Consider the following 16,102-nt stretch of genomic DNA (forward strand, 5'->3'; position numbering starts at 1 on the left):
TATGAGAAAAACAGAAATGTAGCTACTCTATAGCATCAGGAGAGATTTGAAGAGGTTTGAAAATCTAGAGAAAGGAGAATATGGCAAATTGAAAATTTAGCGTGTTAGCGTGCAATGGGGATGCTGATAGTTCAAGAAGAAGCAGGAAAGGGTGTGATTGAAAACATTAGTTAAGATGGTAGCCATTAAATGAGGATGGACACCTCTTTCACTGTAATAGAAGGGAAGCATGAGATGAGTACAAATCCAGAGATATTTTGAAGTGGAGAAAAGGAAAAATGGGCAGCTCTTTATGGATGGCTTGGAATTTCTTCTTAAATTAGGAAGTACAGTAATTTGTCTAGAGTGAGGAAACCATGGTTTACATTGGGATCTCTGTGACTTTGTGTCTTTTGCCTTTTTCCTTGATTTCTAGGGTCTAGTTGTAGGTCTGTAGAAAACAAATGGTGGAGGTGACCCATCAAAGCAGATAGGACAGAAAGATAAGGGGCAAGCGTTTTGAGGGCATTGATAAGAGCAGAACTGATGGTACAGACCATAGAGTACAGATGAGGCAGGGTGTCAGCTGTAGTAAAAGCATGTAATGGGGACATCCATTGGGACATCCAATGGTACAGAGAAGATAAAGAGAAACAGGTGTAATGGTTGTGAAAGAATGGAAATGCTTGCTTTATTCCACAAATTTTATATATATACACACATATACACATATACACATATACATACACATGCATACATGCATATACATACATATAATACATATAAATGTATAAATATATGTTATACAAATACACACATGTAAATATATATGTTATATATATGAGCTAACAAGGGCTCTCAAATAGCAGCTGATTTGGAGAGGGTTTGGGCAAATACAAGTAGACTACCTGAAAGAGTGATTTTCTTAAGTGGGGTGTATCTGTATAAAGACATATAATTCCCAAGCTTCACACTGCACTTTTCAATTTGCCACAACTGCAATTAAAAATTATTTTTAATTAAAAAAATAAGGAACTACATTATATTAATGCTAAACATCCCACATGAAAACTAAATAATTTGTTATTTTTTATTGCAGGGAGCCTGATTGGGGAGACTGAAAAAAATACTGATCGCTCATTTGTTGTACTGTTTAACGTAGTAGATGAAAATAAGAGCTGGTATCTGGATGAAAATATCAACACCTATTGTTATGAACCTGACAAGGTTAATAAAACTGATCCAGACTTCACAGAGAGCAACAAAATGTATTGTAAGTGAAGTGACGTTGGCATCACCCATCTACTCTCTCAAATCCGGAAGCCAGAAGAACCCAAGAGACTTCTCCCCTCTTCTCTCCTGTTCTCCCCAATGCCAATGATCTCTGCCAATGTGGAGAGAGTCCAATGTCAATAGACTTTGGGGTTTGGGTTACATAAGAAAGAAGCAAAGTTTTCATAGAATCATAGATTTAGAACTAGGAGGGACCTCAGAGGTTATCTCATCCAATCCATTTTATAGATGAGGAAACCAGGTCCCCAAGAACTTAAATGAATTAGAAAGGATCCCACAGGTAAAGTGTGAGAGAAGGAAGGATTTTTCATTGTTTGTTGGTTTGGTAACTTCAATTACCAACTTCCCTTTGGCTGCATAATTCAATAAAAAAAAAAACAGCTATTAAGGGGCAGCTAGGTGGCATAGTGGATAGAGCACTGATCCGGGAGTCAGGAGGACCTGGCTCAAGAAGTCAAGCAAAAGCTCAGCCAGGGAGTTCAAATTCCAGTCCCCTGTGTGACTTAAAGCAAATTACTCAGGCTTCCCTAGACTGCTGTTTCCTCATCTGTAAAATGGGAGTTCAGACTAGTTGACCTCTATGTCAAGGAAGTGCCCAAGCCAGCTTGTACCAGCTCCCAGGCAGATTGTAAAATTTTTGTTGTGGGCATTGATACTTTAGAAATCAGCAGACGCTACAAATTGGGAAGTGAAGAAGGGCAGCTAGATGGCGCCATAGTGCATAGAGCATAGGGCCTGGAGTCAGGAAGACTCATCTTCTTGAGTTCAAATCCAGCCTCAGACACTTTTCTAGCTGTGTGACCTTGGACAAGTCACTTCACCCTGTTGGTCTCAGCTTCCTCATCTGCAAAATGAGCTGGAGAAGGCAATGTCAAACCACTCTGGAATCTTTGCCAAGAAAACCCCAAATGGGGTCACAAAGAATCAGACATGACTGAACAACAACAAAAGATTTAAGAAAGTGATGGAGAAGATGTTAATAATCAGATTAAACTTAGTGTGTTGTGGGTACATTTTTTTTTCTGGAGAGACAATTGTTAAAAATTCACTAGCATGTCCTTGCTCTAAGATCACTTCCAAGATCAAATTCTAAAATCCTATGACTTCGAGTTATCAAAACATATGAGGAAAAATGCAGTGTATTCTAATGCGACCGAAACATTTCACCAAAATTAAGCCTCCCACAAATATCTTCCTGGAGAGTTTTTTCTCTGAACATCTTAATCACCTCTCTCTTAAGAACCTTCCAATTCCTGTTTCTCTTTCCCCTTTTTTTCCCCTTCTCTTTCTTTCCTTTCTTGCTTTCTTCTCCCCAACCCATCCCTTCATATTTTTTTCACTCACCTCTCAATGCGTTTTTGTCCTCTTAATCCCCTTTATATCTTTTCCCTTCTCCTCTTCCATCTTCTTGGTTTTTTTCTCAATGTCTGTGGGCCTCACTTTTTCTTGGAACCCTAATTTGGGAAGAGCAGAAACTAGAGACCTAGGCACATGAAAGCTAAGTACGTTTTGCTTTGTGTAGCCCTCATTCCATCCCCTTGATATTCCATCATCCCTCTGTCCCTCCCATCCTCCACCTCTCTCTCTCTCTGTCATGGCTCCTGTGATATTTACCATAATGATATGTGTGAATGTTTATTTTTCCCCACTAGCAATGAATGGGTTCATGTATGGAAACATGCCAATCATCACCATGTGTGTGGAAGACAAAGTGCACTGGCATTTTTTTGGAATAGGTGGTCTGGATGATAGACATTCCATCTTTGTTCATGGACAGACCCTGCTCTATCTGCGTCACAGAGTGGATACTTTCAGAGTTTTTGCCGCTTCAATGCTTGATGCTCGCATGGTGGCAAAAAGTGTTGGGGAATGGTTACTCAGCTGTCAAGTTAACAAGCATGTGGATGGTAAGAAGTTATCACTTTTTCAAAAATTATAATACAACATATATCAACCAAAGCAAACACTCAGAGTTTCACATAAAGGTTTAAAAAAATTGCATAGGAAACTGTAAACTTCTATTGTTGTGGATATGTGTATGTGTGTGTGTGTGTGTGTGTGTGTGTGCATGCGCACACGCGCATGTGTGCACACACATATACACATACATACAACTAAGTCCCGATTATTGGGAATAATGAATTCTGTGAAGTGGTCACACATCTTCTAATTTGCACAATTCAAAGTTACAATTATATAAAATAAGGTCTTTATGCCAGTCAATGGAAAAATGCTACAGGAATTTTTAAAATTGACCACTTCTTGGGATTTGTTCTCTGTACTGATCGGGACATAGCTGTATGACTTCAAAAATACCCTGTCTGTTTCTATGTGTCCCATCATTTTTTTTCTGAGGATTTCTCTGGATTTGTTTCCTCTAATTATCTCATTCTTCTCACCGTTTCATGAAGTTCAGATAGAATGTGTCCAGGGACAAGTTAAGTTGCCACCCCACCATTATTCTTTTATCTTGAATGTTCTTTAGATAATTGCTTTTATTTTTGTTCAGTCATGTCTGACTCTTCATGACCCTATGTCCCCTTTCTGGGGTCCAGATCCAAACTCCATCATTCCCCCCCCCCCCTCAAACAAATGGGACCCAAATTCTTTTGGGGTATGGGGCGAAGGTCTTGGCTTCTGAAACTGCTTTGTGTTGGCAAGGGGGATAGAGCTGTCCTTGCCTTGAGGGGATCCCAAAGAGGAGGTTGACTGTGACTGAGCACAGGCTGCATCCAGGGAACGATGGGCGACATTGTCTGGTACCCGCCGTTTGCTATCAATTGTAGGTGAATGGCCTGTAGTTTGGAAGACACAAATCTGACAGAAAAGAGTGGAGGGCTCAGATACAGGATAAAACATCCTTAGCTCCTTTCAGATTCAGATAATTCAGTTTTCCAACCACACAGTATCAAATCCACCTTATAGCCAGACTCAGGAATAGCCAGGTGGGTAACATTCCTTTTCAAAGGAACATAATAGGGAAACTGAGCCAGGAGGATCCCATCTTAGACTGAGGCTAAAATTGTCCTCTGAGCTTTTCCCAGTGCTGACTTTCCAGCAGTATCACATTCTCTCTGAGTAGCTTGTGGCATTTCTCTCAGATGGTGGATTATTGATTATTGATGGATTATTATGATCCATCAGACAACTCAAAATAAAATCCTATGAGCTTTTACCTCAACAGCAAGTTTCACTAATCACAACTTAGGAGAAACTTTTCCAGGATTTACATCTCAAATTTAAATTTGTCCTGGTCTAAAAAGATAATTGTTAGAGATTATTTCTATATACTCGAAAATTCTCAGCAAGGCAAAACCCAAACAAGCTTTTTGGCAAGTTTGCACTTTAAAACAATAACCAACAATAGCCAAATTATTTTAGCGGTAACCAAATTATGAAAAGTTGCTTGACATGACTGACACAAAAAGTTCACCAACTTGAAAAGAACCCATTACCAATCAGGTGACTTCAATTTTGTTAAACATATTTCTAAATTACTTTACACAAAGAATCAACATCTCATCATTAACAGTTGAAACTGAAACTTTAAAAGAACATGCTTCCCCAAGTTCAGAGGCCAGCTTCTTTACCTGGAGCAGGATGTGCTGATCCTGGGTAATGTTTCCAGGCAAAAGTTGCCCTAGGGCCCTAGGCCATTGCCAGGGGGGCCCACACTGTAGCTGCTGCCCCTCCCCCCTCTTTCCTTTCCCCAGGTGGGAGAGGGCTAATTGGAAGGTAGAGGGGGAAGGGTGAAACTCTCTTCTCCTACAAAAGGGGTTAACAGAGATACTCTCTTGGCTCAAGGGAAAGGAGTGGCCAGGGTTGTAAGGAGGTGTTTCAAAACTCCTTAATAACCTCCAGAATCTGCCAAGAAGTTTTTAGCTGCTCTAACTTTTCCCTGTGACTTACATGAAGGAGGATCCAGGACTTTAGAGGGAAGGGAGTAAGTAAGCCTCAGAGAACAAAAAAGCACCTGCAGTTTTCCCAGTTTCCTAGCACTGAGAGAATTGACAGAATTGGGCATACACTTCCAGACAGGGTATCCTCTACGCTGCAGAAGGTGTACCCAGGTCCATGTCCTTGAACTGAACCAGTGGACTGAGAGCCTGAGAGTAGCAGGCTGAACGTAAGAAAGCCTCATGACTGTCTGCCCAAAAAGCACCTCCAAGCCTTCCTAGGTGCTCGGAGAGGGACCCCAACTGCAGGGCAAGAAAGAAGGAGCGGAGGCTTACATACCTTTCGGTCTTGGCTGTAGGAAAACTTGGGGTTAGGCAGTTTCCCCATACGGGCCAACAAAATGGTGAGGTTTAGGGATTTAGGGGTGCTGAGACCCCAAAATCACAACACATGGGTCCTGTCTGAAAGAATTCAACCCAGGCCTTCTTTCTGCTAAAGACAAGGTTTATTAAAACATCCACCATACTGGCCAGACTCTTAAGGAATCTGAACATTAGTGAGCGATTGGCTAGATTTTCAGAATCTGAGCCTTGCTCTTCTTTTTCTTTGAGATGTTTTTGTTGCTGCCTCCTGTACAATATTGTAAACCTCTGTCCATAGCTCTTCAGGGACTGTAGCTACCATGTCTAATCCCTTAAATCTGTTCATTGCTTCCACTTCATATTCATAAAGGATATTATTCAGGTCATACCTATATGGTCTGATGGTTTTCCCTACTTTCTTCAATTTAAGTCTGAATTTTGCAAAGAGAAGCTCATAATCTGAGCCACAGTCAACTCCAGGTCTTGTTTTAACTGGCTGTATAAGAGTTTCTCCATCTTTGGCTGCAAAGTATATAATCAAACTGATTTTGATATTGACTATCTGGCCAAGTCCGAGCTGCCTTTTGGGTTGTTGAAAGAGTATTTGCTATGACTAGCTAGTGATCTTGACAAAACTCTATTAGTCTCTACCCTTCTTTATTTTGTACTCCAAAGTCAAAGTTGTCTGTTATTCCAGTAATCTTTTGATTTCCTACTTTAGCATTCCAATCCCTTATGATAAATGACATTTTTTGGTGTTATTTCTAGAAGATGTGGTAGGTCTTCATAGAACTGATCAACTTTGGCCTCTTCAGCCTTAGTGGTTGGAGCATAGATTCATATTACCGTAATGTTGAATGGTTTGTCTTGGATTCGAACAAATATCATTCAATCCTTTTTGAGATTATACCCCAGGACTGCCTTTTTTCACTCTTTTATCAACTATGTGGGCTATCCCATTTCTTCTGAGGGATTCTTGCCCACAGTGGTATATCTAATTATCAACTGAATTACATTCACCCATTTACATCCATTGACATTCACTGACACCCATGATGTCGATATTTAATCTTTCCATCTCCAGCTTGACTACATTCAGCTTACTTTGGTTTATAGCTCTTACATTCCAAGTCTCTACGTAATACTGATCTTTATTGCCTCCGACTTTCTTTTCGTCACCAAACACATCTACAGCTGAATTTCCTTTTGGCTTTGGCCCAGATGCTTTATTAGTATTAGACCTACTTGTTGCTGTCCTCTGCTTTTCCCCAGTAGCATATTGGGCATCTTCCGATCTCAGGGGCATATCTTCCTATGTCATCTCTTTTATCATTTTAATACTGTCCATGAGGTTTTCTTGGCAAAGATACCCAAGTGGTTTGCCATTTCCTTCCCCAGTGGATCACCTTTTGTCAGAACTCTCCACTATCACCTGTCCATCTTGGGTAACCTTGCATGGCACAGCTCATAGTTTCACTGAACTATGAAAGCCCCTCCACCAGAACAAGACAATGATCCAGAAAGGATCTTAAGTCTATTCTTTCTCATAAATCATCTTCATAATATTCCTTTTCATCATTTCTTCTTAAGCAATAATATTCCATTCCTTCTATATGCCTCATTTTTCAGCCATTCTCTAATTACTGGACATGTGGATTATATCAATTTTTTTATTATTATAAATGATGCTGTGCTGTTATCCTGTTGTACAGATAATTTCTTTTTCCTCTGTTAATATCAGCCAGAGGGGATAATGGTAGCAGGATCATCAGGGAACATTGTAAAATAGTTTTGTGGCTCATTGTGTGATGCCATATTGTCTTCCAAAAAGATCACTCCGACTTGTATCTCCATTGTCAATGTACATAGTGGTTTATTTTTCTACCTTCAGGAAGATATTGAATTTTATTATTTTAGCCACCATAATAATTCAATAGGTAAAAGGTATGGTCTCAAGAGTTGTTTTAATCTGAGATTATCTCATTAAAGAGTTTGAGCATTTTGCAAATGATTATTGATCGTGTCCCTTCCTTAGGGAACAATCTGTTCATATCTTTTGATCAGCTAGCTACCGAAGAATGAATCTTCTTTTCATAAATCTGAATCAGTTATGTAAGATAATATGTGGCTATACATATACATATATATACCCTATTAGAACAGATTTCTAACAAAAATATTTATAAATTTTTCTCCGCAATTTGTTTTTAAAATTTTTATTCTGTATGCATTGTTCTAAATTATAGTGTGTGTGTGTGTGTGTGTGTGTCTGTGTGTGTGTGTGTGTGTGCGCAGGCTAGAGAGAGCACGTGCTCAAGCAAGGTGGGGAGGATCTCTGTTTTCATATACTCAAATCCTTCTCTTTTATCCTTTAAGTACATATCAATTTTTGTCATCTCTGCAATTGCAACAGGTATAGCATCTCTTTTCTTCAAAATTTTAATGAGTTTTGTACTTAGATTACTGATTCTTTTTAAATTCATTGTAAAATGGGTGAGCTGTGTATCTTGTTGCTATTCAATATTCTTAATAATTGGTATTGAATAAGAAATCTTTTCTCTAATTTTTAAAAATCTTGGTGTTATGAAAATATAGTCTATCTTATGCCTTTTTTCTAATTCTCTAGAATATAATCTATCCTGCTGGTGTATTTTTCTTTTTGTAAAAGCAGTTGATTAGGGAATTCCCTTATCAATTTGACGAGTTTACCAGGAAGTCCTCGCCTCTTCACATAGAGGGTAGTCAGCTTGTACTAAACTCCTGAAATTGATCCTAGGAACTATTCTAATTAATACCTTCTATGTCTTGTGTTTAATCTGCTAGCAGATAATTTTATCTAATTTAAATGTTTAATTTCTTAATTTGATTCCATTGTTGTACTTATGATCTATTTTGCTACATATTAGGAAAATTCTACTTTTGCTGGTGTTTCTTTTTTTTTTCTTCTGGAATGTTTGCCCCAGCTTTTTTTAACCCATTATATTTTTCCATTACCTTTGTTGTCTAACCATTAATGACCATGAATAGGAATTTCTATCTCATGACAGAGGCACTTCTGTATAAATGGAACCTCAAATCACACTGTGTAAGTTGGGAGTTCTTAACTCAGGGTACACATTTTTATTTTTCATTTTGGAAACTCTTTTGTTTGCTCATTTCTTTGAGGGTTTTTTTTTAAATTCTTAATTTAAGGATTTCTGGTAGTTTTTCTTCCTTTTTGGTATTTCTATTTCTGACTTTGATAGGGAGATTGAAAAGATAAGTTACCTTATGACCTCTCCAATATCTTCTTAGAACTTTAAGTGGTTCTTTTATATTCAGTAAAATCACAGAACTTCAGAATGTGCCATATTAGGATTGATTTAAGAATACAGAGATGCTTAACAGAAGAGGCAGGTAAAGGACCTCATAGATAGGCTAATCTTTTGCAAATGAGAAAACCAAAGCTCAATAAGGTTAAGGGACCTGCTCCAAGGCATGTAATAAGTGGTGGAATCCAGACTAAAACTTTGACTCCCATCCCCCATTCCAACTACCTTCTGGGTGCAATATTATGCATCTTTTTAAAAATAATCTAACTGAAAATTACAACTTAGATAAAGTTGATTAACTAAAGAAATTAATCTAATTTCCAGTTCTTTGCTACTACAAAAATACTGCTGTAAATATTTTCCTATACATGAAACTTTTGTTTCTGTCATTGACCTTCTTGGAAACTATAGATGCCCAGTAGTGGAATCATTGAGGCAAAAGTTGAGAGAAAAAAAAGTTTAATATCAGTTGTTTTCGATATATTTACATGTAGCAGCCAAAAAAAACAAAAACAAAACAAAACAAAACACTGGTTCCCAAAATTTCTCAAAAGCAAAGAGGAGCAAAAAATGAGAAATCTTTGAAAATATGCTTTTGTTGTCTTAATGAAATGAACCATCAGAATTTTCTGTTTTTCAGCTGGCATGAAAGCCTATTTCAAGATAAGTGATTGTGAAAAGCGCTCAAATGATAATGTTAATGGGACAAGTGTTAAGCACTACTACATTGCTGCTGAGGAAGTGTTTTGGAATTATGCACCATCTGGCATTAACTATTATACAGGGAAAAACTTAACAGCTCCTGGGAGGTAAGGACTCTGTTCAAAATACTTACATAAAATTGTAAACATGAATGAAGTGATGACATTTAATGATCCTAAAATATGGCTATTTTCTAAGTATAAGACGGGGAGGCATAAACACTAGTTTTTGTGAGTCAAAGCTGGGGCTTTTAGAAGATTGTCAGCTCAGAGTGAGTGTAACATAGCAGTCAAAAAGAAACTAATCCTATCTAGATTGCCCAAAGAATGCTCACGTCCAAGTTAGAGAGATGATTTTTCTGTTGTACTCTGCCCTTGCCAAGTTATGTCTGTAGTATTCTGCTGAATTGGGGTGCCATGTTTGAGAAAGGCCATCAATAAACCATACTATGGACAAATGGGGATGATCAGAATGGTCAGGGGCCCAGAGAACATGCCATATAAGACTTGGTTTAAGAAAATGGGGATGTTTAGCAGAGGAGGCAGACAAGAAGGCAGGCAGTAAGCATTTATTAAGCTTTTACTGCATGCATGCCAAGCACTGTACTAAATACTGAGGACATCAATACAAGCCAAAAAACAACAAAAACAAAACAAAAACAAACAAAAAGACAGCCCCTGTTCCCAAGGAGTTTACACTCTAGTGGGAGAAGACAAGACAGAAAAGGGAGATGAAAAGCAATAGATACCCACACAGGAACATGGTAGCAAAGGTCAGAGAAGCAGAAGCCCAATTGGGAGGGATATTAATATGGCTGGCCTGGATCCATTTCCAAAATGGAGGCCCTGTCAGGAGCTCACTGGTAGGGCCAACATGGCAGAGAGATGTTCCAGGGTGATGAGGCCCCGAGAGCTAAAAGTAAGTACTCCAAGTTCTAGAGTAAAAAGGCAGTAAGCTTAACGTATACATCATTGCAATCTATATTTGTGTATTCGAAGGGCTGCCATATGGAGCAGAAACCAGTCTTGTCAATTTTGGTCAGAATTGAGAGCTATAGGTGGAAATGGTAGAGAGGCAGATTTTGGCTCAATGTAAGGAAAAGCTTCTTATCAATTTAAAGTAATTCAAGAGTAGAGCATGCTGCCACAGAAGAGAGGTGGGTCTCCTCTCTAAAGACCTTGAAACAAAACCTCTGAATGACCAATTGTGGGTATAGAAAGCGTTCCTGAACAAGTAGGGGTTGTCCTAAATGGCCTCTGAACTCCTTTTCAACTTTGAGATTCTCTGTTATAATCATCATCGCCATCATCTAGAATTTACATAGTACTTTATGATTCACAAAGCATTTTACAAATATCTCATTTCATCCTCATAACAACCCTGGGAAGCAAGTGCTATTATTACCCCCATTTTGCAGATAAGGAAGCTGAGTCTGAAGAAGATGAAATGGCTTGTCCTTGATCACACAAGTAATAAGTGTGTAAAGCTGAATTAGTTTCTGAACTCAACCTGGAGTAAGATGATATTTAGTGGCTTCAAAGTTCTGAAAGTTTAAGTTGGCTTTATAAGTACTCATATTAATTTCAAGATGACAGTAATTTAGACTCTGTCTGCTGCCTCAGTGGATAACATTCTTAGGAAAAGTCAGCATTCTAATGTACCATGCCCTCCGGACTACCTCCTCAACTTGTACTTAGACTCACAGGGTTGAATCCCCAGAGGGAGGCTACTGCATTCATAGGTTCTTGGGGTAATTCTCATGGATAAGCCCCCACCAGCGTATTTCCTACTAACAATCAGCCAGTAGCCAAAATTAGCTCTTATCAAAAACATTTACAAAGGTAACATAGCAAAGATGCTGTTGCTACTCAGTCATTTCAGTCATATTCCACTCTTTGTGACCCCTTTTGAGTTTTCTTGGCAAAGATATGGAGTGGTTTGCCATTTCCTTCTCCAGCTCATTTTGCAGATAAGGAACTGAGGCAAACAGGATTATATGACTTCTCCAGGGTCACACAGCTAGCAACTCTCTGAGGCCAGGTTTGAGCTCACAAAGATGAGTCTTCCTAACTCCAAGCCTGGCACTCTGTTCAGCACACAGAACTGGCCCAGTAAAGACTTTATCTACAAAATGTTACCAACATAAACCTAGAGTGTGCTCTCCCCAAAATACAGTGTATGCAGGAGAAGTGGGAACAGAGTATAACAGGAGTGAGGCAATATGTGTTTGTGGAATAGGTAATTCACAACCACTTAAATATCAAGCCCTAGAAGTCCTTGCTGTCTTTACAGAAGTCTCATGCAGTTTGCCTTGGGTGTGGGATCTCTGCTAAGCAAATTGTTTGGTTAATTTCCCATGGTCTGCTCCTAACAGCTTTTGGTCCTCTTTTCTACTACCAGGAGTTCCCTTCTCCTAAGCTGCTTCCTCTTTTGAGTGACTGCCATTCTGTACCCATATCTGTCTGGAGTGTGTTTCTTTGTTCTCTCTATTATGTCTCAAACTTTCTCAAACTGAAGGAATTCTCAAACTGCTTCAAGGGTTGTCTTTTTTAGGTAGGTCATTGCTATATTCAACACGCCAATGGTAGAAGTGGCAGGGGGGTGGAAAAAAGAGAGAGACAGAGACAGAAACAGGGAGAGAGAGAGAGAGAGAAGAGAGAGAGAGAGAGAGAGAGAGAGAGAGAGAGAGAGAGAGAGAAAGAGAGAGAGAGAGAGAGAGAGAGAGAGAGAGAGAGAGAGAGAGAGAGAGAGATATTCCCTCTTCTCTCCAACTCTTTGTAGAAGTTACACTTCACTACTACTGATTCCTGACTTAGACTCAATCAATCACATTGTTCTTTTCCCTGGCTCAATCAGAAAGGCGTTTGTACTTCATGAAAGTTAATGCTTCATTACCTCCTCATATATGGCTATATCTTGTGACTGTATCAACTGAGCTGGAAGGATGGAATCAAATTGTCTTTCCTTTACACTAAAAATGTTTAAGTATTTAGTAAAGAATATTGAGCCTATCTTTAGTAAAGAGCATTAAATCTATAAATTATTTCAATATCAATGCAATTTCAATATCTCAACTAAATATGTCAATTATTTCTTGTTCTTGGGCTCAAAACTCAAGAGCTAAGAATATTAAAATATGAACAATTTATTTAATTCAACTAACATTTATTAAGTACCCACTTCATATAAAGCCACATGCAAGGGAATTGGGAGATACAAAGATAAATATGTCACAGATCTGCTTTTAGATGTGAGCTTTTAGATGTGAGACCTCAACAAGAGGTCTCAATTTAGTAGAGGAGAAGATATGATCACATATAATTATGAAATATGGTCAAGTATAATAATACAAATGAGAGATTCAGCTTCTTTCCCCTCCCCCTCCTATAATATTATTATAAAATGCACATTACTGAAATTATACATTTTGGTGGATTTTTCTTATAATTCTTATTGGTTAAGACAAGCATCTGTTATTCTTAATTCTTCTGAATTTAAAATTTCATGGGATAGGTGTTTGTTATATTATTCAGTATTTTTGTGCATCTTTTATCAAATAGTTAATTGTCTTTTCAAAATTATTTTCCTTTGCTTTGATTTCTTTACCTTTTTTTTTCTCTACCACTCAATTTGATTTTGAAAATCATTTTTTAGCTCTTTTAGGAATTCTTGTTGGGGTTGTGTCCAATTCACATTTCTCTTGGAAGCTTTGCTTATAGATGTTTTGAGTTCATTTTCTTCTTTTGAGTTTGTGTCTTGACTTTCCCTGTCACCATAGCAGATTTTTATGGTCAAGTCCTTTTTGTTGTTGTTTGCTCATTTTTCCACCTTATTTCTTGATTTAAAACTTTATGTTAATGTTGATATCAGTTCCTGGAGGTGGGAGGGGGACGGGGTTGGGAGGAAGGGTCTGTCCCAAAGTTTCAGACTTTTTCTGCGCTGTTGTTTTCAGTTGGGTGGAGGAGGGGTTTGGAATTTTTGGTGTTTCCAAGGTGGTGTGATCTGGGGAGGGGTATTGGTCTGTACTCTGGTCCTTACCCAGGAAGGGCCCCAGTCTCTTGGGATTGCAATCAATACTGCTCCTCAGGCCCGCTTCTCACTTGGGACAGGAAACAAGGGTCTCTGATCCCTTGGGGCTGGAAGTGTTACTGCCTTTCTGGATTTCCTTCAACCAAAAGTAATTCTCTCTGCCCTTGAACTTGACCCAGAAGTGGGTATGGGCAATAGAACTGCCAAATGGCAGCTTTGTGACCAGTTGCCAAGTCCTCTTACCATCTCTGGCTTGAGAGCTCCCAAAGCTGCTGCTGCTTCTGTCACCACCACCCAGTCTCACCACTGGTGTTTCATCCATAGAAGCTCTGGACCAGTCTCCTCTTCTGTGTCACAGATCTCTCTTTCTGACCGCTTACATTGTCTTGGGCTGGAAGAATATTTCACTCTGAATTTTCTTGGCTCTGCCATTCCAGAATTCGATTTGAGGCACTGTTTTAAAGTTGGTTGGAGGGAAATGTTGAGAGAGCTCAGCTGAGTGCTTCCCTACTCTGCCATCTTGACTCCACATCCAGAAGTCAAAATTGCACAGGATAAAAGTAACCTTGACACTTATTCCACACTACTTTTGTGACCCTGACTTAATCACTCCAGCTCTCTGAGAATCATTTTCCTCATCCGTACAATGATAGGATTACTCTAGATACTCTCTGATGTACCTTCTAGTTGCCCTTCTCAGGATCCTAAGATCCTATCACATTGTCAACCCAGAGGTATTCTAGTTGATAAAAATCTTCTCTCATGTAGCTCTGGGTTTTGATGATTTTTGGATGGCCTTCCACCAGTGAGGGCAGCCTTCTCCTGACATCCCTCACCACCCCAGCCTTGGACAGTCTAGACCCCAACTGGGTTACTCAATTACCTACAGAGCTTGGATGAGATGAAAGTGACCAACTTGATTACATCTGATGAGACAGAGGACCACCAAGCCTTCCCATCCCTCTTTGTTTCTATGACCTCCAAATCCCAGGCTCCATATTGATGTAACCTAAGGACTCTTGGGACTTGCCAGTCACCCTGCTATGGCATGCTTAAGACATCTGAGCCTTTCTATCTACCATTTTCTCTCTCTTACTTAGAATGTGAGCTCCCTGAGAGAGGAAGGGTCTGTATCAACTTTTCTATTCATATTCCCAGCACTTATCACAATACCTGGTGCATAATGAATGCTTAATAAATGGATTTGCATTTATTCATCATTAATTCATTCATTTTCAGATTATGAAAGTCCACTGGAGTATAAAATCAGATAATGGTACAGCTTTTAGAGCCCTTAGAGATAACCTAATGCATTTCCCTCATTTTACAGATGAGGAGATTGAAAATCTTTTAAAACTCATACAGTTAACATCTCTGCACGCAGTAAATTAAAAATAAAAGTTGGCTAATTATCTGGGAAAAACAGGCTTGGCATCTTTTAAAATCTGAGATAGTTTGCATACTAAGGCTAAATTTATAGAAATGAATTGGGACAGATCTGCATTTCTTGAATCTTCTTCTGATTCTGCAGTTTAAAATTGTCATTTTCCACTATCTTCACACAGTGAATCAGCACCTTATTTCATTCAAGGTCCAAACAGAATTGGAGGAACTTATATGAAGTTGCAATACCAAGCATATACAGATGATTCCTTCCTAACAAAGAAAGTGAGATGTCCTGAAGAAAGACATCTTGGAATTTTGGGTAAAATTGGGGGATTTTGAGGGTTTGGGGGGTTGGTACAAACTTGTAATTTCATTGATATCAGGAATTTCTATTCTATTCTATTGAGGAAAAGCTCTGTCAAAAAAAAATTGGTAACTTTTCGGCAATGACACTGAGTGGTCAAGGGACTCGCCCAGGGTGACACAGCCAGAATCTGTCAGAGGCAAATCTTGAGCTCACGTATTTCTAACTCTGAGGCCAGCTCTCTATCCACCAGGCAATACTGCTTCCCAAAATTAAAAAACATTGAAATGTGCATGACACGCTTTCAGTTTAATCTGCCATATGAACGCGTGCTCCATCACTTTCTTAAGCCTACAGTCAACAAAATAGTAAGTCAAGCCTTGATTGGTAGCGATTGCTAATTTCCAGGTCATAAATGCTCAAACTGAAAACTTGGCAATTGGTCCTCAGGAGCTGGTTTGAACTGGTTTCAGCACACTCCTACATACATACAAGATTTATGTTGATATAGATAAACAGACATATATATATATACACATACACACACACATACACACATCAATATGGATATACACATATATGTATATAAATCCTACGTAGTGACAATGACATAGCCAATTCACATATCAAGATTAATAACAAGAAGCTCTGTGTCAGCCAATAATGAAAATTTTTAAAAATTTCGAGAATCATTTTAAGATACATAAAGAAACAGCACGCTACAGCGTGCTTCTTCCATTTACTTGCTTTGTGACCTTGGGCTAGTCACTTCATTTCCCTGGGCCTCAGTTTCCTTATCTGTAAATGGAGAGCATTAAACTAGATGAACTCTAAGGTGC

General features: G+C 38.8%; 1 protein-coding gene across 1 annotated transcript in view; it reads left to right on the forward strand.

Moving 5' to 3' along the window:
- LOC110203323 (ceruloplasmin-like) overlaps nt 1–16,102 on the forward strand; it is a 52,083-nt gene that overhangs the window by 8,492 nt on the left and 27,489 nt on the right. Inside the window, exons 4-7 of the mRNA XM_078147655.1 lie at nt 1,079–1,252; nt 2,925–3,179; nt 9,483–9,651; nt 15,139–15,278. Of these exons, the coding sequence (XP_078003781.1) occupies nt 1,079–1,252; nt 2,925–3,179; nt 9,483–9,651; nt 15,139–15,278 (738 nt within the window). The remainder of the gene's footprint in view (nt 1–1,078; nt 1,253–2,924; nt 3,180–9,482; nt 9,652–15,138; nt 15,279–16,102) is intronic.

This window comes from Phascolarctos cinereus, unplaced genomic scaffold (assembly GCF_003287225.1).
Source record: "Phascolarctos cinereus isolate Bilbo 61053 unplaced genomic scaffold, phaCin_HiC Scaffold_7;HRSCAF=346, whole genome shotgun sequence".
Taxonomy (NCBI): Eukaryota; Metazoa; Chordata; class Mammalia; order Diprotodontia; family Phascolarctidae; genus Phascolarctos; species Phascolarctos cinereus.